This window comes from Pantherophis guttatus, chromosome 1 (genome assembly GCF_059756535.1).
Source record: "Pantherophis guttatus breed Tessera chromosome 1, ASM5975653v1, whole genome shotgun sequence".
NCBI classification, from domain to species: Eukaryota; Metazoa; Chordata; class Lepidosauria; order Squamata; family Colubridae; genus Pantherophis; species Pantherophis guttatus.
The window spans coordinates 75,492,434-75,517,827 of record NC_142063.1 but is presented as its reverse complement, the minus strand read 5'-3'; the positions used below and the strand labels follow the sequence as shown (position 1 = coordinate 75,517,827).

Genomic DNA, 25,394 nt, shown 5'->3' with positions numbered 1-25,394 from the left:
AATAAAGTTATAATAGAAAGTGTTGAAATTTTGCAAGGCCACTAAAGATGCAAATACAGTTGCAGGAATTAGGAGAAAGAATCTAAAATACTATCTATATTATTTATTTTTATATCTTAAAATGTGGCAGCTTTCCCAAGGTGATTTAAACAAGATAAACTTAGCAGAAAAAAACTGAATGGAGATGCATTTTTGTATAATAAACTATTCCTCATGTGTATATTTGCCTATCAGAAAAATCTTTGATGAAATAGATCCTGGCCCAGTCAATTTACGTCAAGGATAGAAAATAAACCTTAAAGTGAAATGCTTAGAAAAATAATTTAAATTAAGAGAGGGGGAAAAGGTGAGCTTTTATATTTAGGGAAGCAGCATGCCAGTGACAGAAAAGATGATGTATATATTCCACCTTCTCATACGTTTAGACTAAGCAACCCTTTTTTTCAAATACCCAGATACCAATATACCAATTTGCCTTCTATATAAGTAAATACAAGGATGACACAAATTTCTTCTCAAACAGTTTAATAGCAAATAAACAAAGGGAGATACCACACTTGGCATATACAAAATGACTTCTTGTCTGTGTGTCTGTGCAATTAAAACAGCTTTAAGTTCCCCAGTGGGACAAAAAGAAACCACACACAAAAGGAAGAAAATTCCTTAATACATACTCGCTCGTTCCAAACTTGTAACAAAACTTTCATTTTTTAAATCCACTACACAAACTCCGTGATCAGAAAAGCAACATGTGCTTCTTTTTTAACCACTAAAGTAAAATCCATAATTTTCTACAGAGTACAACACAATTTCACACAAAAAAGACATTTTGTTTTGCAAATCAAACAAGAAAAAGGAACAGTTCAAACAGGGTAAAGAAAAGCATTGCTACAACAGAATCACGACTTTGAATTGATTAAATCCTGTTAAACTGCAGAACAGATTCTACATTTGGTCATAGTGGCAATTTGTTTTCTTGTCACATTTGTGAATCACTTTACATTGTTTTCTAGTAGAAAAGGCAAAAAACTGTACAAAACCCCTAGTGTTAAATACAATGTTTGTACCAATAAAAAAGCCCACAGGTTTTTTTTTCCAAAATGTAAATTTTCTTTTTTTTTAATTATTCACAAAAAGCAGCTAGAAATAAAAGGCAGCTGCTGCTTTACTGTCTCAAATCCATTAAAACCACCACAGAATTATTAAAACAATCAAAGGAAAGAAAGGAAAGGAACATCTAATGTTTGGCATTTTGGTTTTCTCCAGAGATTTTTTTTTTACCACAGGATTCTCCAGAGTTTCTCATGAAACTGTATGCGCATTATAAAGAAATGTATTGGCAAAATTAATTAATACACTGCAAGGCCTTGACTTCCCTGCCATCAGACACCCCTGTGCATTGTGACTGTGAGCCTAAGGTCAATCATCTCACAGCTGTACCCCAAATAATGCAATGATATATCCCCTTTCAAGTCACTCTCATCCTTAGCGATGCTGATCACAAGGTTGAGAGAAAAACAAACATGGAGAGAGATTACCCATCCAGCAAGAGAGCTGGCAGCTGATTTTTGCCAACAATAGAGTGAAAGCTTCCTAAGGCCCAGATAGGTCTCTTGCATGTTTCTACTCTCCAAATGTTTTGTTTCACATTCCTTCCTCCTGTTAAAATTCCTTCATAGCTTCTCCTCCACCCCGTTGCCCCTTGTGCTTAGTCCTTACCACAGGACTTTTTGCAGGTGCTGTGAAGCCCCCGGACTATATCTCAGCTTCTAAAGCAGATCATATGTGCAGCAAAGCTGAAGCATGTTTCCCAGAGAAGGATAATCTGTCCTATTTTTTCATCAGGCCAGAAAAAAAAAGAAAGAAAAAAAGAAAGAAAGCTGCATGTCTCCTAACCCAATTAAAGAACAAAACTTTTTAAAAAAATTCTCCACAGAGGAGATTCCCCCAGCTAAGGCCCCTGAGAAAAGGAGCCGGGGTTGGTACCCTGTTCAGGTAACAGCCAATGTGCTGTTATATTGTGCTTGTCACTTGGAGAAAGAGCCAGCAGTTTTGTGCCTAGGCTTACAGATTCCTTCTATGGGATATATACGACATGCTATTTCAAGTGTAAGAACTGGAGAGCAATCAAGCTTCCATTCACTGAGAGTTAATGGTGTTAAAATTTCACAAAGCAAGTCGCATATTAAACAAGAGGTACAAATTAAGGCTACCCCAAAAGAGCCTGAGCTCCGTTGGATTTCAGAAGCAGTATTACGCAAACATCCCACATCTTTCTGTTAAACTTGTATCCCTGCCGCTGCCACCATGACCATCTGAACAGTGCAATCAAACCCCTGAGACCTTTCCATAGCTGTGATAATAGAGCAAGGTGCAGATACTGTGTAAAGCAGTCTAAATGCACAGGAGATGTCCTTACATGACATATGATCACAAGTCTGGCATCCAAAAAAGGACAGCTTTGAAACCTAATAAAATTGCTCAGTTTTTGCACCAACTATAGAAAACAGAGGTGAAGGGTGTATATATATATACAGGATTGTGAAGAACACAGCAGGAAACATGCAAAACGTTTACAGGGGCATTATTTGAAATTTTAAAAGAAAAACAAAACAAAAACAAAAACTCACATTTTGCTGAGGAGATTGTAGTTACAAAAAACTAAGCATGCAAAGGTTTAACAAAATACAACACCAACTTTGATTAAATTCTCACTGCAGACAAAGGCTGATAATCACACAGGAAGGAAAAAGCAGTTAAGTGCCAGGGCAAAAATGCAGCTACAATCAGGAAAAAGTGTAATTCAAGTGTTTTCTGCTGAAGCTACTCAAGTCAATGAACACATGCTCTCTCCTCAAGCACGGCCAAGTAGGTTCAGCAAAATGTGACCAGAAGCCTCCTGAAAGCTTTTGAGTTGCATCCTTTTACTTTTTCCTTCAAAGATTTTTGTTGAAACTAAGCACACAGAAAAAACTAAGCCTAGAAAGTGATTGGCTGTATGTTCACAGAAATACAAATACTCCACGAGGTATGCTAGCAAGGCTGCTCTGAAGACAATTACAAAGAATCAGAATCACAAAATCAAGTGGTTATCTTATGAAGTTCTAGAAAAATAGAATTCTTTTATATTCAAATGCAAGTTTAAATATTCCCCATCAGCAGTCTTTCTAGCAAAACCAATTTGGCAGCACAAAAAAAAAAGAAGGAAAAAAAGAAGAAACAAACATAATAAAAATACACATCAGCATCAAAAGTCAACACAAGGTCAAAGGGTGAGAGTTCAAGCATCAGAGAAGCTGAAGAGACAAGGATTTGGACGATGTACTTGAACGCCACATCGACATGCTTTAGGCACAACGATGAACAAACGGCAGGAATCTAGAAAAAAACAAACCAGAAAGAAGGAGACCTACTGAGTTACACAGAACAGTACATCCAAACAGAGAGAGAAAGAGAGAAGAGAGTGAAACAGGAATGGGCACTGTACAATGAGACCTCTTGGGGAGGGGAGTTGACAAGGAAGGGCAGCACATGCCAACAATGAACAAGTAAAAGTTGAAGTGCATAAGACACCAAATAAATGTAAAAATTGTCAGAAATTAAATGGAACAGAGGCCTGGGATTCCCTTTAGACTCTGGCTACAGAATGGACTTTGACTTAGCGGCATACAGCTGCGCATTCAACACAGCTCTAAGTCAGTGTTCCTGCTACGTCTTCATGAGGAAGGTAGCACCCTTCCCTTCCACTAGAACCTGACTTCATAAAATGTAATGGTAGGACAGTTCACATAACAGGTGGAAGACAAAGCAGAGATCACTGGGCAACTGGGCACGGATAGTTTAACACTTTCTTCTTCTTACCATGGGGCATACTTAGGCAATAGAAACTCATATGCATGTGTATGTATGTACATGTATGTAGATTCTGGCATTAAAATGACATTAAACACGTTTACTGTGTGAGTAAAACTGATGCCCCCACAGAAAGGAAAGAATTAAGACTTGACTGCAAGTTAAGACTTGTTGCAGCTGAGCCCTTTTTACTATGATACTTGCAAAAAAAATCCACCACCCTCCTTTGCAACTCTTTTCAATACATAAATGTTGCTCTTTGATTCTGTGAGGAGGAATTCTGGACTCTCAAAAGTTCTACAGTCACCTCTGCCAGTTTTGAAAGGAAGGATTTTTATCTGCAGAGACTTGTAAGAGATTTTCAAAGTGACAGAATCTCTAACAGGATCACAACACAAGAGGCCTAAATATGAAGGACAAACATATTTAAGCATTTTCTTAACATAGTGTTCATAAGCAATTGTCTGAAGCAGCATATTGGAAAAACTATCGTTCTTAAATTTGCCCTCACTTCCATCCTAATTATAATAAATGCATGTTACAACATTTTGATTTAAATACAGAGATCTATTTCAGCTGAATAATACAAATGAAGTATACATTTGTGTGAATGCAATTTACTTTTTCTAACAAATGTCAAGTTACACTATGTTATTTAATTTTAAACTTACTTAAAAACAACACTGGCTTGGAATCAAAATGAGTGATCTTTAAACAAACCATCCTTCCATTAGTTCTGGATCTAGGGCAACCCTTCTTCAGCTGAAACAAGGGAGGAGTTAATCCTTGTTAACTTTTTTTCCTCTTTATAATTCCCTATACACCTGAATGTTTTAGGATTGGGGAATTCATTGAAAAAATTTGATAGTAATACTAAGAGAAGTACATTAGTAAAGTCACTCCCCCTGGAGTATCCTTAATGAACCCAAGAAGGCTCCCACTGGCAGAAAAACCTTTGATCCAACTAGAGATGTGCAGCGTTCATGTCCAAAGATGGCAAAGATCTGGCTTGGGCACCCCTCTCTACTTGTCAACTGCTCTTTTAAGAAGCAGTATCTTTTCTTGGTGTGTGCAATTGCCTAAATATGTTTGAATTAAGGAACCAGCAAAGATTGCATTTGCTCCTACCCTTGGGGGGTGGGTGGGGAGGTGAGATTACAAAAATTAAATTGCTGAATTAAAATATGACAGTTTTAAAATTATTTTTATCATAAAATACACACCCCAAAATCTCAATAGACATTTTCTTTCCCAGAATCTATCCATTCACATGAATTAACAAAATACATAGTTAAAAAGCTACATGCAAAACCATGATGACTTCTTTATTTTAAAGATATCCACCCTCTCTCCCAATAATACTAAGGCTCTGGTGTTGCAAAATTTGCTTCATGAATGCAAACTCTGCTCAATATAATTTTCAGTATAACTTGAACTTCTTTATCAATTTCTGCCTTCTGCATGTGCATTACCAAACTCACCATTTTAATCTGAGGATGTGTTTATAAGTAACTATGATATCAAGTAACTAAATGATTATGTTCCAATTTGATCGGCTTCGGTGATTTTTTATTTTTATTTTTTGCCAAAGATTGGGCAGAGGGAGCAGACCGAGCAACAAGCTATAAAGAAAAATGATATGTGGAAGCAAAACTCCAAAAGGGAATCTATATGTATCCTTGTATAAACCAGATTCATTTTCTTGCCAAGTGGGAATCTCCCTGGGAAACAAATCTTCATTATTTGTTCTGAAAAGCATTTGTGTGGCCAGATCAAGGGAAATTCAGGAGAAACAAGTATTTTGGTTGAAGCATTCTATCTTAAATCATTCAGAACAGCACCACTGAAGGCACAAGAATTCTGCCAATCTATTCCAAAGATCTCTTTTAGAATTTAACCTGCATTCTTAACTTTGGTAACTCTTGACAGTAGAATTAGGGCACTTGCATTGATCATACTTATGAAAGGAAACATTATAGGATAAGCATAACACAAATATTGTGTTGCTAGTTCAACGGGAGGAAAGTTGCCCCATAGTTGTCATGATGGAAGCATACAGAAAAGTTACAAAGTATATGGACATTGAATAAATAGTGACAAAGTATTTAGAAAAGCTAGTAACAGTGACTGAGAAGAGTAGTAGTACTGGGAGGAGTGACTATAGCAAAAATTGAGCACAGCTTTCCTCCTCCACTGGTTCACAGCATTAATTCTTATCCTATTTAGTAGTTTGCCTAGTTACAAACAGGCCACTGAAAGTCAGTAGTTTCAATCATGCACATTGTTTATGTATGCATTACACAATCACATTCAGGATTATGCAAAACCCTGGTCTTATCCAGTGAAATAATTTAGATAATAAATATTCTCCACCCTGGAGCAGTATAAAACTTCTATAAAAATAGAAACAACATTCTTGGTTATATCAGGTTGCAACTGGAGCAACTGCTCCCAACCATGACCTCTTTTTTTTTCCTGAAAGTATATTTTTATTTAAAAAATCCCTTGACAATTCTGGGACCCTCAGCACTCCAACACTCCCCCATCCTCATAATATCAGGATACAACTTCTCCTAGTGCACAAACTTCAAATGGTATACAGTTATCTAAGTGTATGCATATGCTTTTAAATTAGACCCCAAATATTCAACACTGAAGGATACCACATGCCAGCACAAATGGAAAATTTGGCAATTTGACCATTCAACCTTTTTATCACCATTATATATGCTTTTTAAATAAATGCTGTTTAATTTTTACTATGCCATTCATCAAGTTATAAATCTGCAGTGAGATTCCAAATTCATCAGAAAAACAACTTGAATCACAGATGGGTGGCCTTACGCAAATTATAATGCCTCAGTTTTAGTAAACAAGGGGACCCAGTCCCTAGTAAATGCCTGGATATCCTACTGAGTTTTCTATTATACAATGGCATTTCAAACTTGATGAGCTTTTGGATCTTTCTTGGAAATAATTTTTTTCCATCCTCCCCTAAAATGTCTTGTTTCTAAATACAAAATGTATGGGTTGACTGGCGTGCTGTGAAAATGTTTTAACAAATGAGAAAGAGCATATTCAGAAAATATCAATATATTGAATCTATATATAACACTGTAAACTTTCCTAACAATAGGACTAATTTTTTCTAGCCTCAGGGCTAGATTTTACGTAACTTCTTGCCATGGCTCAAACTCATACTGTTAAAAATTCCCTTTGGATTCAGGTCTAGTGTGTATAAAAATTTAATGCTTTTGGCAGTTACACCCATGTGAAAAAAGGATGTGTATTAGAAGGGGAAGAAATATGACTTTGAATTATTAGGCACTGAGCTCAGGCAATATGTAGACCAGATCAAAATTCTGCAGATTCAGTCCTTTGAATTTAGTCTTTTGCACTGGCACACGCTCAAAAGAAAACTGCTATGTAACAAGATGACAATATTTGTGAAAAATAAATATATATGAAACAAGAAAAAATCTTTGGGCCAGTATTATTCTGACACACACTTGTACGAAGTTGGGGGGGGGGGAAAGAATGCCAGAAATCAGAGCAATAAGAGCTCATTTTAAAACCATCTGTCAGTTTAACACTAAGGAGACTTTAACTTGTACTTTATGAGCACCATTTCTTCATGTACAAGTTCTAGAACAGGGGAAGAACAAATTTTATCATGCGACATTGGTTTTGTAGTAAGATTGTAAATTAAATCCAGGAATTCCTGGATTACAGCTTAAAGTATAGATAACTTCATTAAACTAACTAACTTCAAGTGTAGTTTCCAAGAAATTGAAACACTAATTCATATTATCCAATTTTTAAAAAGGTTGTTCTGTCCAAAGTGTAAACAGCTGATCAAAAAACATCACTGGATACTTTTATAAACTGCAACCACACACATTGCACTATACAAACGTATTTTAGCATTATAATTACTGCATTTTTCCTTTATCACATGAATATTTTTGCCCAACTATTATCCTCCAACTTACTGATTCTGTATACAGTTCTCACATAAGGCATTTACTAAATAAACCTAGCAAATAGCTTGGCAAAGCTCCTTAGGGGTTGTTCATTAACCAACCACCACATGATTTGGATTCAGCTTCCTGCTTCTCCCTTTCATGAGTATCATTGGGGTCTCCTCATATCTAAGTCATGCAGTGTCAATTCCAATTGCACTTACTATTTTCCTTTCCTCTCCAAGGTGGCTGGCATTGGTCCTTCTCAAAAACACAGTTACAAACACAGCAAACTTTTTGTTTAAAAAAAAAAAATAGTGATATGGCACCTAAGCTCCAAAGTAAAACACTGGAAACAAAAGCACAAAGTTGTCTTCCATCCGCAGAATTCTCAGTAGAGGCTGCAGCTGAGTCTTCAGGGGAAGATGTGCCAGACAGAATGGTATCAATCAGCTTCCGTGACTGTAAAAATACAGCCTTAAAGAGTTTTTGAATCCCTAAGTGGGCTCCTCCCCAACTTACCAGAAGATCCTTCTCACTCCAGTTCCAGGGGGGAGGGGCACTCAATATGGCTTGCTGTCATTCTTAGAGCGCTTGAGCTGTACTTTCAGTCGTTTCATGCCAATTTGAAATCCATTCATTGACTGGATGGCAGCTTGTGCAGAGACGGGATTGTCATAACTTACAAAACCTAAGAAAAGAAAAACTCACAGTTAAGTGCAATTAGAGAATATGAGTACCGTATTTTTCGGAGTATAAGACGCACCGGACTATAAGACACACCTACCTTTTTTGGTGAGGAAAAGAAGAAAAAAAAATCTGCCTCTGAGCAATTTTACTTTCAGTTTTGTTTTCAGCATAGCTTGATTAGCACAAGGAAAAAAAAATCTGCTCCAGCAATTTACCTCTTTGCAGCAAGCAGCAGAGCCCTGCGCAAAACAGCTGAGGGCAGATCAGCTGAGAGTCGGGCTAATTAGGCTGTGCTGAACCTGAAATGAGCTGTTTTTTTCTTGCTGTTTGCTTGCAAGGAGGTAACTGCTGCGAGGCAGAGGCCAAAGGGTGGGAGCCAGTGGGTGGGCAGGCTACATTCGGTGTATAAGACGCACCTAAATTTTCACCCCCTTTTAGGGGGGAAAAAGGTGCGTCTTATACTCCGAAAAACATCATTATCACCACCATCACAATTTGCATTTTTTAAAATACAAAACCACTCTTAACTTTTAGTGTAACTACAGATAAAGCATATGAGATGGAATAGGACTTTAAAAATAAAAACAATTTCCTACTCGACTCAAACAAACAAGCAGATGTTAGTGTCTTTTTAGCGCTATAATCTGTAAGTGCCTATTCTACTGATAAATTTATTGGCTTGGAAAAGAAGAGCTAGAATATTCCAGATGCCATCCAAACCTGACATTTTTAGTGAGCGTTAAATATATGACTGAGCAATCATGCTAACACTACTTTTAAGTTAAGTCACATTGCTTTCTTATTTACCACATATGGATATATATGTGAAAATATATCCACACATATAATGTGTTTGTGTGGATATATTTTCAAAAGATGTTAGTTATTTGAAATACTACAGTGTATTCTTTCAATGCGCCTGTTTACTTAAGCTGCTAGCTGCAGAGCAGCAACTTACTGACTTAAATGTTTCACAATAAAAGTTTCTGTACCAGCTCATTATACATAAGTTGGTTGTTCTTTTCTGAGGGGAAAAGATGAGAGAAAGAACTAGAGGAAGATGGTGGGACAAACCTTCCAAACAACTGCTCTGATATGAATATTCTTCTCTTTTAGGAAAAACAATGTAACAGAACATACCAAAACATTTGCTCAGATTGGTCTGCTTGTCAATGAAAACCTTGGCAGAGACAACGTTCCCAAAAGGCATGAACATCTGTAGCAGGTCTTGGTCCCCAAACTCCTGGGGAAGATGGTAGATGAACAGATTGGCTCCTTCTGGACCTTTAAAATATTCATTTAGGAGGAAATTAAAACCAGCAGAACTTCTTGGATTTTAATACAGAGAATAAAGGAGAAGTAAAAACATGTTTATTTAACAGTCAAAACTCATGCTATTACTGAAAAATCTGTCTCCAGGAATCAATTATCTTGCAATGTTAAAAATAATACCTAGTGCTCATTTTTTAAAAATAAGAACAGATAGCAATAGAGTAAAAATAAAAAATACTTTTAAAAAAAGGATCATTATTTGTAGTTTCAGTCAAAGAACAGAAATACAGAAACACATCTTGATAATTAAATACATAGGCACTTCCTAGCCCAGTTCAGAAAGTTGTGATACTCTAAAGTTGATTAAGATGATCAGGCTGTACTTCTTTAATAAAATTAAAAATAGGGATGGAGCCAGTTGCAGAGCTCCATCACTCTTTCCATTTAAAAGCCTAGACCTTCAGATTAATGTTTCAATAGGTTGTTATGTATTTAAAATGTGATAAAATCACAATAAATATATTATCTATAAGACAATGTCATCCATAAAGTAACAGCATTCTCACATCAGGTAAAACTAATTAGATGACCTTTTACTAAACCATTTTTTTTTGTCACTAAACCAAGATTCTGCCAATTTCAATCCTCCAATTTGCAATAGTTAACAGCACTGGCCAAATAACTTGCAAAGCAACTGTACAGATTAAGGATACTGTATGCAAAACCCACTATGTACTTTCTCAATAATGATAGTTCAAAAATATGACTGGAATTATTAAAAATAATACAATATACTGTATATATTGATTTTAAAAATGTATTTCTTGGTTGGGTGAAAGATAAAACTAAACAGAATTTTAGAATTAGATGTTTCAGAGTAGCCAGACTATTCTGTAAAAATGTCTGCAAAATGCACTATAAAATGTCTATATGTCCTGTGTTTTATCCGTAACTTCAGATTCTGTATCACTGGAGAAGAAAGTTTTGAGTATAACATGATATCTAGACTTCAGTAGGCCACAGCTAAAGAACAAACTTCACAACACTGCCTCCTACCTACCTTCCTTCTGACTTCCTGCTGCACCGATACTCTGCTGTGTTAAAAGACTCTGGTTATAAAGTGTGGGCAATGCGGCAGCAGCATATTGCTGAATCCCAGAGTATGCCTGAGTTAGGGCCTCCATTGTGCTCCCTGTGCCGTTTGAAAGGCCACCGCTACCTAGCCCTCCATTTAAGGCTGCCATTCCTGTACAGAAAACATGAATAAATATAATTGTTTCAACAAGGTTTCAGTTAAGACAATTGATCAAGTAAGGGAAATTAAGACATGGGTTTGAAGCAAAGATGGATTCTGACTTTTTCTTACAATGCACTGAACTTGCCTGCTAAAGAGCCAACATTCAGGCCTGCAGTAGCCCCTGCCAGTGTTTGCAGCGCTCCAAGAGAAGCCATTGGGTTTACTGAGGAACTGCTACTGGAACTGGGTGACGAACCTGCTATTAAAATGAGTGTGTTAAAACATCAGCAACAATTTCCAACAATATCAAAATGACTTAACACGATCTCTGAAAGGCCTAAATAAAGCACATTCAAGATCCTTCTAAAATATCAAGTGGAAAATGGCCGGGGAAAGTGGGATAAGCTTTCCTTTTTCTCTCTCTTCTATTTTCCCAAAGGAATTTTCAGTGAACAGCAATCACCAATCTTTAGCCTGGCATCCTCTTGGTTCCAAAATGGGTATCTTTTCATTTAACAGAACAGAATATTTAACAGAATTGGAAGGGACCTTGGAGATCTTCTAGTCCAACCCCTTGCTCAGGCAGGAAACCCTATTCCATTTCAGACAAATGGTTGTCCAATCTCTTCTTAAAAACTTCCAGTGTTGGAGCATTCACAACTTCTGGAGGCAAGTTGTTCCACTGATTAACTGTTCTGCCAGGAAATTTCTTCTTAGTTCTAGGTTGCTTCTCTCCTTTATTAGTTTCCATCCATTGCTTTCTGTCCTGCCTTCAGGTGCTTTGAAGAATAGCTTGACTCCCTCATCTTTGTGGCAACCCCTGAGATATTGGAACACTGCTATCATTTCACCCCCGTCCTTCAATTAAACTACTAGACACACCCCATTCCAGCAACCGTTCTTTGTATGTTTTAGCCTCCAGTCCCCTAATCATCCTTGTTACTCTTCTCTGCACTCTTTCTAGAGTCTCAACATCTTTTTTTGTGTAAAGTATAGCAAGAGTTTTTATCAATATTCAGAAGCAATCCTATTTTTTGCCTAGATGTAAATTGCAATGGAAGAAAAACCTCTGTAGTATCTATGTAGTATCCAATGAAATGCTCATCCAGAGAGCTGGAATCATTTGCTCCTTATTAACTCTCAACTGAATTTATTACTGTTTAAGCAGAATGAGCAAGGCTACAGTATTCTTTCTCTTTTGCCATCTCAAAATATTGATGGCTCAGTGACTAATCCTTTTCCATATTATGTGTATACATACCACACTCTGATATCATATCTTAGTACAGCAACAAAATATAAGAAGAGGTGCAAGAGGTCAGTCAAGCACAGGCAGATTTAATTTTAAATTTTAGTGGTTTTCTTAAGTTTTATTTATTTTCATCCATATCTAAAATTACTATCATTTAGTTCCAGTCAGCAGATATAAAAAGTTTACAGTATCAAGCCAAGCGTGGCTTGCTTTTCATCCCATGATATGTAAATAAGATTAGAAATAAATTATCCCTTGTTTTACAGCAATACGCCACAAGTTGAGAGAAATATGCTACTGCCTTGCTGTGATTTATGATGTGAAAACTTGTAGAGGTGCCTCATTTGTAATTATATGGCTTATTCTTGGTAAGTTTTTCTGCCCCATCCAGTTCTGAGATGTTAAAGTTAAAAACTACTGAATGGAAATAAACCATTACTACATTTATCTGTGAGACCAACTTGTTTGTTCCAAAAGCATTGTTAAAGCAAGCCGTTGTAGTATAAGGTACAAGCAATGTCACTGTAAAAACAAAATGTCTCTAAATTCTATCTCAATTTTCAAAAAAATTGTATCTGCAAAGAAAATCCAAGAGAATGTAAAGAACCTTGGTGGTGTTCACTGAACAAATGGATCAATTACATTTATAAAACAATAAATATCCTCTTGTGAAATTTAAGTTTTCTCTAGTAGTTATTTATCTTCATGAAGGGCAGGGTTTAATAATTGAATCATGGTAACTGGTCCTATTGTTATATATGCAGAGAGGCAACTCTCTGCATATATAACAATAGGTTAACAATAGGTTAATTAATCAAACAGCAAATACATAAATTAATCAAACAGCAAATGAATAAATAAAACAACTCCCTTACCTGAACTGGTGAGCACACTTAATGGACTATTGGAAGAGTTGAGTGCAGTTGTTCCACTTGGGGTATTCTGAGCTGCGCTAGCTGCAGCTGCTAATGCAGCTAGATTCTGCAATTGCATTGCATTCAACCCTGCAACACATCAATCAATGCAATGTGTCTGTTTTTGTACCAGTAACCACTGGTGGACCCAGCAGCAGCAGCACTCTTAAATGGGTTTTGGTCAGGGGTGGGTTCTAAATTTTTTTACTACTGGTTCTGTGCGCGTGGCTTATTGTGTGGGCGTGGCTTGGTGGGAGGGGTAATGTGACTGGATGGGCGTGGCCAACTTTTTTTTTTTTTACACTTTTAAAAGCATTTTTTCTACAACCTTAAGAGGTTGCAGAAAAAAATGCTTTGAAAAGCCTCTGCCGATCAGGCAACTCAGCTGGGATCGTCAGAGGCTTTTCAAAGCATTTTTTTTACCACCTCTTCGGCTGAAGAGGTTGTAGAAAACAATGCTTTGAAAAGCCTCAGATGTTCCCAGCTGAGCCGCGGGATCATCAGAGGCTTTTTTTTTCTTACTTTTAAAAGCATTTTTTCAGCCGAAGAGGTTGTAGAAAAAATGCTTTTAAAAGTAAAAAAAAAAAAAAAAAAAAGCCTCTGATGAGATGGTCGGGGTAAGCGACCGGTGGTCGGGCCAGGGACCGGTTCGGGGGCATGGCCAGCCAATGTTATTACTGGTTCTCGGAACTACTACAAATTTTTACTGCCGGTTCTTGTGAACCGGTGCGAACCGGGAGCAACCCACCACTGGTTTTGGTGGTAGTAGTAGTAATATGTAATAAGTAATAATCTTATTACCAAACCACACTGAACAAGAACTCCTCCTTGTTTTAAACAAGGTTTATTTATCATTTATTTATCATTTTATTATCAATATTAAGTAGAAGACAAGAATGGAAAAAGGAGACAATTTATCAGTGAGATTAGCTACCTCTGTCTTTTTTTAATGTTCCCAAACCAATGCAAAGTACTTTATAAGATTGAATTGGGCCCCAAATTTGCTTGCCTATTTCCATATTTTTTCTTTTGTAATGACTATTTTTAAAAAAACAATTGTCATTCCATAACTGATAAGTCTATCAATTCATGTAATACTTCATTTCATGTTATGCATACTATTCTTCCTGTTCAACTTGTCTCAAAATAGCTTTTATTTTTATTACCTTCATCTCCCAATTCTTTTTTCAAATAAAAAGCTTAACAATACAGCTTTAATTCCTTAATAGAATTTAATTTTAAAAATAGTTTCAAATATTCTACACATTTAATTGACTAACAGTAGGTCAGTGCTAAATTATAGGAACGTGTTCAATAGAAAAATCATCCTTTTTTCAAAACTAAATTAAGTTTTATGAAGTTGATAAGACAAAAGCACCAGATATTCCGGCCCAGTAAAATTAAAGAACGTATGTCTTGACACATGATATGCATATTGAAGGAATATGTTTTATGCAGGCATCGTGCTAGGTCTCCAAGAGTAATTAAAGGTAATTAAATCATCCATTCTCAACCGATTATTCCCCTTACCACAACAGAAAATTCCATAGTTTAATTTTGTGTCATTTAAGAAAAGCCTTCCTTCTATTCCAAATCTCCCTTCATTTAGTTTCAATGATGATCCTAAGTCCTAAAATAGTAAGAAAGGCTGAAAAAAATTATCACTATCCATTTTATCTATACCATGAATGCATATATGATGTCGCAGTGCTTAGAATGCAGTACTGGAGGCTACTTCTGCTGGCTGCCAGCAGTTCAGCAATTCAAATCTCACCAGCTCAAGGTTGACTCAGCCTTCCATCCTTCTGAGGTTGGTAAAATGAGGACCCAGATTGCTGGGGGCAATATGCTGACTCTGTAAACTGCTTAGAGAGGGCTGTAAAGCACTGTGAAGCAGTATATAAGTCCAAGTGCTATTGCTATGTATATACTTCCCTCATATCTCCTGTTACTCCTTTTCTTTCAAGCTAAATAACTCTTAATTGCTGATATATCTAGCCCCTTTATCATATTGACTGATATTTTTTTGCTCTTTATTGTATCAACAATTCTATTTTAAATTCTCTTCCTAATGATTCCATGCATGAAATTCACTCACTCTATTTTTTTTAACAGCAGCTTACATTAGACTGTTTTTTTCACTGGGCTCTCCACTGTAATCTCAAGATCCCTTTTCTGGTCAGCCTCTGTCAGCTAGGATCCAATAAATATACAAGTGAAGTTTGGATTTGTGTGCCAATTTCATTTTACACTTATTCACACTGAATAAGCCATTTTGAAGCCCATTTACCTACTATGGGTACCCCTTTATCCCTTTGTACTTCAATTTAAATAAGTTTAAAAAGATATTGGCACATAAATCTTTAAAATCCATTTTTATTACTCGTTCTGTACCAAAGACTTTATTTATAATCCAGGTATAACGTACCTATGGAATCAGCCTTGTCCACACACTTGCTTACATCCTAAAATAGTCTAGAATATCAGTGAAAAAGACTAATCTTTCTGAAAGTCATGCTGACTCCTTTTCAGTAAGTCTCCTACATTTTTTTAAAAAAAATTCTAACAATACTTTCAACCATTCCTCTCCAGAACAGGTGTGAGATTAACTGACCCATAATTTTTCTTCAGTATTCCTTGATTCCTTTTTAAATAGTAAGGTCAGATTGGCAGCTGTTCCCACAAAATAGAAAGTAGCAAATTTTAAAGAGAAGGTGCTTACATTTGTGAAAAGATCAGCTACTGCATATTCATATTCAAGTTAAAAACTTGTGATTGATACCATCTGTGCCTGAGCTCTTATACAGACAACCAAGATCTGTTTTCACTAATATTAATATATCATAGGACAAGTGATATATTGCACCAGCTCAATAAATTTTCACTCTGCTACTGATCCTGTTTGTAGGGATCCCAAGCAGAAAGAGGAGAAAGAAACTTACCTCCCATTGGGTGAAGGTTGCCCAGTGTGTTCAAATTCCCAGAGGAAGCAGCTGCTGTCTGCTGAAGGAGCTGTAAATAAAGCTAGACATTACACCAAAAACAGAACAAGAGTGAGAATGAGGGCTGGCTCCACTTCTGGGAGACACTGCACTACACCACAGCCAGAATGCCGTTACAAGCACAATTCTTACTGACCACACATATCACCAATACACACGAAGCAGCAGTGATCTCATACCAAGAAGGATGCTATTAGAAAAGGAACAATCCAATTTCCCATGCAATTTCAGGTGAAATATTCTCCCTTTACTCATGGCTAGTGTGCCACCAATATGTGGCTACAAAGGTTTCTAACACTGGTGAAATATTCAACTCCTCCCTATTCAGATACCATAAATGTACTCTGGGAGGAGGCAAGGTAAATAAAAACAAGGGAAGAAGGCTGTAAGTGCAAATCCACAGACAATAATAATGTCTTCATAAATGTGTATATGGCAGGATGATATACAAGTTGGTAGAGTACCGTATATAGATACTGTAATAAAAAGAAAAATAAACCTTCAATTCCCTATTTACTCTCTATCAGGGGTCCCCAACCTCTGGCCTACTACTGGGCTGTGAGGTGTTTTAAAACTGGACCACCCAAAATGGCGGGCAAATGTGTGCATGCACACTCCAATTGCACAAGCAGCGGATGCATATGCTTGCCTGCCGCTCACATGAAACCATCCCCTCCCCCTACCCTCCCGCACCGGTCTACAAAGCTATATAAATGCAAAGTTCTACAACACAGTCCATAAGTCCTCAACTAAGTGCCACATTCTTTCTTCCAATAGAAATCCTAACATATGGCAAGGCTTCAATGCTAAAAAACATTTCAATCGTCTGTACTTACCACTACTACCACTACCAATTTTTGAGCTTATAACAGAGCCTCAGAATGAGAATACTTGCAAACAAGAAATGTGTATTAAACGGTTTAGAAAGTAATTCTGAACAGAAGCTGTCAAGCACACTCACTGCCAAGTACTGGGGTCCAAGTGTGTTCAGTCCAGCCAAGTTTCCCCAAACAGAGGCAGCACTAATCTGTTGCATCTGTTGCTGGAGTTGTTGTGCGATTCGTTTCTGTTCTTTATCCTTCTGAGTATCTGCAAATTTCACTACGATGGGAGAAGAGCATCCCTGCAATACAATTCACACAGCTGTAGCTTTTGTCATCTTTCCAAAATCCTAACAATTTACATTCTTTAAATAATTGCTTTAAAAAGAAGATACATTCAGAAATTGTGTCATCTTTTTAAAGCAACCTGTTACATTCCAGAATTCCAGTGCAGATTCATGTATCATATATTATATATCTTTCCTATTTTGCATACAACTGGAGAGAAGTGTGGGTATGTGCCATGCAGGGGGTACAAACTAAGGGATGTTAGCATAGTAACTGGAAAGCTTAAACCAACCATTTATCTATTATGATTTGGATGTGTTATTACCACCCATAGATGGTATCAATACAATTAAAATAAAACCTTAAAAACTCAAAAACAGTTGATTATATAAAGATTTAAGTGTTTCCACAAGGATTTTAAGAGATTTTTAATATAAACTAAAATATCTGGCTGAGAAGGAAAGTATTAACTCCTTTAGCAATACTGCAAAGAGAGAGGCAAAGTATATTCTACAGCTTGGAAGCTAAACATGAAAAGAATCTCAAGTGAAGGGTGTAATTCTGTTGACTATAATGGGTGTCAATAAAACTCAATGATCAGATAGTACGCCCTAAATGGTTTAGTATTTAGAAGTTAAACTAACACTTTAAATTGTCCTTAGACTAAAATTAGCAATACTTAGTTACAAACATAAAAGTCTCTCAAAATTGGTATTTTTTTTTTACCTCCATGGTCTGTGCTTGATGCATTGCTTTGATTGCTGTTTGTGCCATTGCTCTTGTGGTAAAAGTCACAAAAGCACAACCTGAGAAGGGAATACAATCAAAATTAAGTAGCAGTATATCCAAGCTATCTCCTGAACAAAGAAACATTTTTAAAACTTCCCAATTAAATATAAGGGATACGTATGTGTATGCAGATGGGGGAAGACAAGAGTTGGGGAGAGAGGAGGAAGAGAGGTCTGAAGGAGAAATCATCAGTTGCAAACAGGTCTGTGTGTACCTCGGCTTAAACCATCAGGACCCCGTAGAATTCTGCATTCTTCAATTTGACCAAAAGAGGAAAACATCACTCTGATATCATTTTCATTGCACTTCTTTGAGATCATCCCAATGAATAGTTTTCTATCTTCCACTGCTAAGAGAACAACAACAACAAAAGTTGTAGCTTGACTATTTACATGATTGGGTAAGTTTCCTTGATTTTATAGAACAATCCAGCAAAATTTACAAGTATGTTGCCCCAAAATGAACATTATTATAAGCAGTGGAATACTTTCTTTATCCTGCCACTAAATTTAGAATCTTCAGTCTAGAGCAGGGGTGTCAAACTCGCAGCCCATGGGCCGTTTTAGTGAGGGGGGGGTTGCGATATGTCATGTGACGACACGACTCTAGAGCAAGAGTCAGAAAATCTATTCTCTCAGAGTTTAGTAGAAGAGCCATGTACAAAAAGCAATGAACTGAAAGGATACATTTTGAGTTTCAAACAATCTACAGTGTTTCAACATTACCAGAAGTGTTTCAGACTTGAAGCTGCCTTCTTTTGAATATGAAATAAAATGTCTGGATTTCTTATTCTGATTTTCAACAGAATAGCATGAAACTGCTTTTCTGGCTTTATTTCATAGATAGCATTGTTGGGATCTGAGCCTTTAAATTTTTAAAAATGTCCGTAAGTTGCAATTTTGACATATAATGCAATGAATGTTGCCACAACAATGTGATAAAACATACCAAGACCAAACAATCTTTTACCCAAACTCACCATTATTCTTTTCACTGTCAGCTGGCTTCATTTGAATGGGATGGTGCATCTGTAATAAGAAAGTAATGGAGGAATATTACATTTTTCAAAATAAACTGTTTGGAATATGCAAAACAAATTCAAAATGTTTCCAGTATGAAACAATCATTTCGCGCTTAGAATGGTCTCTTCTGTCCATTTATGAAGTATTTTGAATATGAATTAGCCCTATTTGTGCTTAAATCCCTTCTAGGAAGGCTTGAAACTATTTAATAACTGAAATGGGGTATTTCAAGCTTGAAAAATGTTGAATTCAAAGTCTTGAGCACATCCTACGAAGCAGCACACATCACTCATACACAAAATAACAAAATATATTAATTTGAAACATGTTATAGTTAGGAACTTATCATTCTATTTGTAAAAATATCATTCTGAATTTAAATTGATACAAAATAAATCATAAACAAACAGTAGGACAAAGGATTCCACATAATCTACTACGGAAAATGTAGTATTTCCAGTGAGGATTTGATTAACAATTTACTCTGGGAGATGTGCCCACCAGGCTTCCGTGCATTTCATCAGCCGAGGGCCCAGGGGAGGGGAGGGGGGGGGGTAGCGGTAATTATTAAGGAAAGTCTTAGTCCGAGGGAGGCCACTGTTCCTCAGATAGCCGGTTGTGAATCCCTCCTTGTTAAGTGGGGTCATGGGGTGCAGATGGGTTTGTTGACTGCGTACCTGGCTCCCTGCCACGTGGCAGCAGCCCTACCTGAGCTGCTCGACGTAATAGCCAGGGTGGCGGTGGATACCCCCAGGCTTCTGGTCATGGGGGATTTCAACCTGCCATCCGTCGGTGAAACGTCGGAAGCAGCTCGGGAGTGCATGGCTTCCATGATGGCCATGGACCTGACCCAGTTAGTTCATGACCCCACCCACATCGGGGGACACACGCTGGACTTGATTTTCGTCTCTGGTCAGTGGTTGAATGATCTCACAATAGGGGACCTAGTTATTAAGCCCTTGTCATGGACAGATCATTCGCTCCTTCAGCTAGACTTTCGAACCGCTTCCCCTCGTCGCAGGGAGACGGAACCGACTAGGTGGTTCCGTCCCAGGCGCCTGATCGACCCTGGGAGGTTCCTGACGGAGCTTGAGCCATTCCCAGAGACTCTGACTCACGACTCGGCTGAGGAACTGGTGGCCGCCTGGGATAGTGCGGCCGCTGGAGCCTTCGACCGCGTCGCGCCTTTGCGGCCTCTGACTCTGTGCCGATCTCAATCAGCTTCTTGGTTCTCCGAGAAGCTGAGGGAGATGAAGCGCTGGAAAAGACGCCTAGAGAGCAATTGGAGGGCCAGCCGCACTGAATCTGACCGAACACTGGTGAGATCTTATATCAAGACCTACCTAGTGGCAATAAGAGTGGCGAAATCTAATTATTTTTCCACTCTTATAGCATCTGCAGAGAACCGCCCAGCCACCCTGTTTAAGGTGACTGCTCCCTACTTCAAGTGGGAGCGAGGGAGGACCCCTTGCAGGGTAGAGCTGAGGATTTTGTGCAATATCTGCATGATAAAATCGTTCAGATTTGGGACGGCCTGGACTCCAACTGGGTAGTTTTGGACAGGATGATGGGGGTGAGTCCTGAGAGTGTTATCTGGGAGGAGTTTGACCCTATGGCTCCTGAGGACATGGACAGGATTTTGGGGAGGCTTAACGCTACCACATGTTTAATGGACCCGTGTCCCTCCTGGTTGGTGCTGGCCTCCCGGGAGGTTACACGAGGCTGGTTTCAGGAGATTATTAACGCTTCGTTGAGTGAGGGTGTCTTCCCATCCGCCTTGAAAGAGGCGGTGGTGAGGCCCCTCCTCAAGAAGCCTTCCCTGGACCTGGCTGTATTAGCTAATTACCGTCCTGTCTCCAACCTCTGCTTCGCGGCGAAGGTTGTTGAGAGTGTGGTGGCGCGACAACTTCCTCAATTCCTGGATGAAGCTGTCTATCTAGATCCGTGCCAGTCGGGCATCAGGATGGGTTACAGCACGGAAACGGCATTGATCGCATTGGTTGATGATCTCTGGAAGGCCCGGGACAGAGGTTGCTCCTCTGTCATGGTCCTCCTGGACCTCTCAGCGGCTTTTGATACCATCGATCATGGTATCATGCTGCGTCGGCTGGAGGGGATGGGAGTGGGGGGCACCGTGTTACGGTGGTTCTCCTCCTTCCTCTCTGACCGTACACAGTCTGTGTTGATGGGGGGGACAGAGGTCAACCTTGAGGCTCCTCACTTGTGGGGTGCCGCAAGGGTCAGTCCTCTCGCCCCTCCTGTTCAACATTTATGTGAAGCCGCTGGGTGAGATCATCCGTGGCTTTGGGGTGAAGTGCCAACTGTATGCCGACGACACGCAGCTGTACATTTCAACCCCAGGCCACCCCAATGATGCCCTTGACATGATGTCCCGTTGCCTGGAGGTCGTGCGGATCTGGATGGGGAGGAACAGGCTTAGACTCAACCTCTCCAAGACTGAGTGGATGTGGTTTCTGACGTCCTGATATAGCCAGCTAGAACCATCACTGGCTATTGGGGATGAGATCTTACCCCCCTCAGAGAGGGCTCGCAACTTGGGTGTCCTCCTGGACTCATGGCTGTTGTTGGATGATCATATGACGGCCGTAGCCAGGGGGGGCTTTTATCAGGTTTGCCTGATTTCCCAGTTGCGTCCCTTTCTGGATCGGGACGCCTTGCGCAGTCACCCACACCCTTGTCACTTCCCGTCTGGACTATTGTAATGCTCTCTACATGGGGCTCCTTGAGAAGCACCCAGAGGCTCCAACTGGTCCAGAATGCGGCCGAGCAAGTGATAATGGGGGCGACTCGTCGCTCCCATGTAACACCTCTCTTGCGCAAGCTGCACTGGCTCCCGGTGGTCTTCCGGGTGCGTTTCAAGATGTTGGTTACCACCTTTAAAGCGCTCCATGGCTTAGGGCCTGGATATTTACAGGACCGCCTGCTGCCACTGACTGCCTCCCACCGACCGATACACTCCCACAGAGAGGGCCTCCTCAGGGTGCCGTCGGCCAAACAATGTCGACTGGCGACTCCCAGGGGGAGAGCCTTCTCTGTGGGGGTTCCTGCCCTATGGAACGAATTACCCCCAGATATACGAAGGATCCCCAACCTCCGTGCCTTCCGTCATGCGCTGAAGACCCTGTTATTCCAACAAGCCGGTCTGATGGGACAATAATTTTAATTGGGTTTTAAATATGGGTTTTAATATGTTTTATAAGGGTTTTAGAATGGGAATTTTAAATTCGGCCAAAAATTGAATTATTTTAATATGGTTTTTAAGTTTGTCTTGTATATTGTTTTATTATGGCTGTTCACCGCCCTGAGTCCTTCGGGAGAAGGGCGGTATAAAAACAACAACAACAAGAAATAACATAATTTGTCATACCCCTGGGAGGATCTTCATGTTATGAAGAGCATTCTGTGCTTCTAGTGCAGCTTTACGGGTATAAAATGTAACAAAACAGCACCCTATGAAATAAACACATTCTGTAACACATACTAAAAACTACTTCAAGCCTAAATTACCACATCAGTTAATTAACTAAGTCGGGCATTTCTAGCAACCTAATTCTGAACTTTTTTGAGACATATAATACACATTTGAATGCCATACATTCCAGATGTAGCCTTCACATGACCACTAACAATTTTTTTATAAGACTGAAAGCTGTTTCTTTCAATAACCTTGACTAATTAGATGTTAATTTATGGTGGAATGTATGATATGAAAACTACCTAATTATAGACTATGTTTAAACAATTTAGGTTAGATCCAGAGATGCTCTACACAAAGTGGACAATTTTATTGTAGGAAGGGGATCTTTATTAACTCACTCTGTCCTATGCAGTTTCTTACGGTACAATGGTTTCAAATATCCTACTGATAATAATGCTTCAGGGGATGGGAAAATAAACTTGTTCTGCAGATGAATCCTTTCTAGATCAGACAGCATATTTAAAATGTTATATGTTTATTAGACCTTGTTAATATATACTTCACAATGAGTTGGTATGAACTATATAATTATTTCTTCTGATTTTGTGCGGGGGGGGAAAACCCAAATGTCCTGCAAATAAAAAGCAGAGCAAGATGACTTACTTTTTCTATTTTTTTCCCCAGTATTACCTCTACTCCAACACCCTCTGCCCACCATCTGAAGTGACACAGATGCTATCATCCTACTACATAAGACCACCAAACTGTAATTTATAACTGGACCAATAAAAACTCATCTGCTCTTGAAATAAACTGCCCACACACCTCATATATGAATCAAGTATTTTAATAATGTCCTTGTCCTCCTAATAAATTAGTAGTTTATAAACTGGACTGGGGGTCAGAACAATTTTCAGTCTTATAAAAGAGTCTTGTTTATACTATGAACCCAATTTTGTAGATGTTCATTGGATACTAAATGAACACTATTTATAAAACATAATTAGCACATATCATTGTGGATAACAATATAAAAAATAGGTTCAATTTATTATTATTATTATTAACTATTTACTATTACTGTAATAGTTTACTATTACTACCAGTATTACTATTAAATATAGTAATGAATGACGCCAGTAGGTGCCTCTATATGTTGGTATAAATAATGGAAACAGTTGGATAAAACTTTTAATGTAAATTACAGTACACTTGATGCCAATCATTAAGTCATTTGGTTCTCCATGTGGCCCTAAGTGCAGCCAAATGCTGCCTTTCTAAAACTTGATGGGAAGAAGAAAACCTCTCACCTTTGCTCTGAGGAGGGTTTTGGCTTCTGTCTCGCAGGACATTTATTTCATAGACAGCACCATACTGTTCAAATAGATCTCGCAAGTCTTTTTCAGACCAACTCCGTGGGACTTGGCCCACAAACATCTTGATAGCATCTAGGTCTGGTTGGTCAGGATGATCCAATGTGCCATTCATTTTCTTTGAGCTATATGAATCAATGAGAAAAATGTGATAAGTGATTTTACTGGCAAGGTAATCAATCAACCTTTTACTTCATATGCAGTGTTTAAATTGCTAAAACTCAACATATTTAAATAGAACTCGCAAATTTGAAATGCTAAGAGAAAAAAAATTTCAGGATATTTTTCTACACAAAAAAGGTGGTTGGCTGATGACTCACTGCCTTCTCCCAATTATGGCTGAAAGTTTCTAATTTTATTTAGCAGCTTATAAATGAAAATGTTTTTGGATAAATAATCATTTGAAACAAGTAAGAGCAGGGCAGATAAATACTTTAAAGTGACTGAAACACTCTCTAAAAGTACATATAAATAATTTTATTTAATGCACTATAATTTAAAAATCATTGATAGTTGTTCCAGTACATCATAAAAAAATATATTTCAAATATTCAAAATAATTAACTTAAAAATTAGAATTTGGTTCAACTCATAATTATTTTTAAAGTATATACCTGCTTTTTAGACAACTCAATTGTTCCATTTTTTAATGTAACTTAATCTGGAAAAAAATATAGTTGTTCTATATACTTGTACTTCTAAAAATGAAACTGTCTCTGGATACTGAAGAATAATTATGCAGATTTGTATCAAACCATAAGGATTTTGCATAGTAAATATTGTGGGCCATAGTAAATACTGTGGGCCCCAAATTCTGATGGGCCCGGAAGTTGGCAAACGGGCCGTTTCCGGCCTCTGGCGGGCCTCCAGGGTGTGGGTAAGGCTGTTTATTCCCTCCCCAAGCTCCTAGAAAGGCTCTGGAGCCTGGGGAGAGCAAAAAACGGGTCTTCCGGTCCCACCGGAAGTTGGCAAACGGGCCCGTTTCCAGCCTCCGGAGGGAGGAAGGCCGTTTTCACCCTCCTCAGGCTCCTAGAAAGACTCTGGAGCCTGGGGAGGGCAAAAAATTGGGACTACTGGGCCCACCGTGCCAAAAGGGGGAGAATCTTGCATGCATGTGCGGGGCGCATAGAATTACGGGTGTGGGCACGCACGCGACACCTCCCCCGGCTCCTCCCGCTTTTGGCACACGATGTTAGCCATCACTGCTATAGGTAGTCCTTGACTTATTTGTGAATGTTCGAAGTTACAACCACACTGAAAAAAAGTGGCTTATGACCATTTTCTCATGTATGACCACCACAATATCCCCATGGTCACGTGATCAAAATTTGGGTGCTTGGCAAATGACTCATATTTAGGATGGCTGCAATGTCCGGGATCATGTGAACATCTTTTTTGACCAAGCAAAGTCAAAGGGGAAATCAGATTCATTTTACAACTGTGTTATTCATTTAACAGCTGCAGTGATTCACTTAACAACT

General features: G+C 38.5%; 1 protein-coding gene across 32 annotated transcripts in view; it reads right to left on the bottom strand.

Annotated features, from left to right (window-relative positions):
- Positions 1-508: 508 nt before the first annotated feature.
- Positions 509-25,394, bottom strand: part of CELF1 (CUGBP Elav-like family member 1) — a 55,518-nt gene continuing 30,632 nt past the window's right edge. For 10 of the 32 annotated variants that reach the window (XM_087882803.1, XM_087882751.1, XM_087882740.1 and 7 more), the window contains 13 exons: positions 23,851-24,038; positions 22,490-22,572; positions 19,059-19,107; positions 18,294-18,428; positions 18,017-18,096; positions 17,143-17,304; positions 16,122-16,191; positions 13,141-13,269; positions 11,159-11,272; positions 10,837-11,022; positions 9,645-9,788; positions 8,337-8,505; positions 509-3,378 (listed from right to left, as the gene is read on the bottom strand). In XM_087882803.1, coding sequence (XP_087738929.1) covers positions 8,378-8,505; positions 9,645-9,788; positions 10,837-11,022; positions 11,159-11,272; positions 13,141-13,269; positions 16,122-16,191; positions 17,143-17,304; positions 18,017-18,096; positions 18,294-18,428; positions 19,059-19,107; positions 22,490-22,572; positions 23,851-24,038 — 1,468 coding nt within the window. In that variant the 3' untranslated portion in view covers positions 509-3,378; positions 8,337-8,377. Of the gene's footprint in view, positions 3,379-8,336; positions 8,506-9,644; positions 9,789-10,836; positions 11,023-11,158; positions 11,273-13,140; positions 13,270-16,121; positions 16,204-17,142; positions 17,305-18,016; positions 18,097-18,293; positions 18,429-19,058; positions 19,108-22,489; positions 22,573-23,850; positions 24,039-25,394 lie in introns of all 32 variants that reach the window. The other 22 variants (XM_034417552.2, XM_087882812.1, XM_087882691.1 and 19 more) reach the window with 3 other exon arrangements.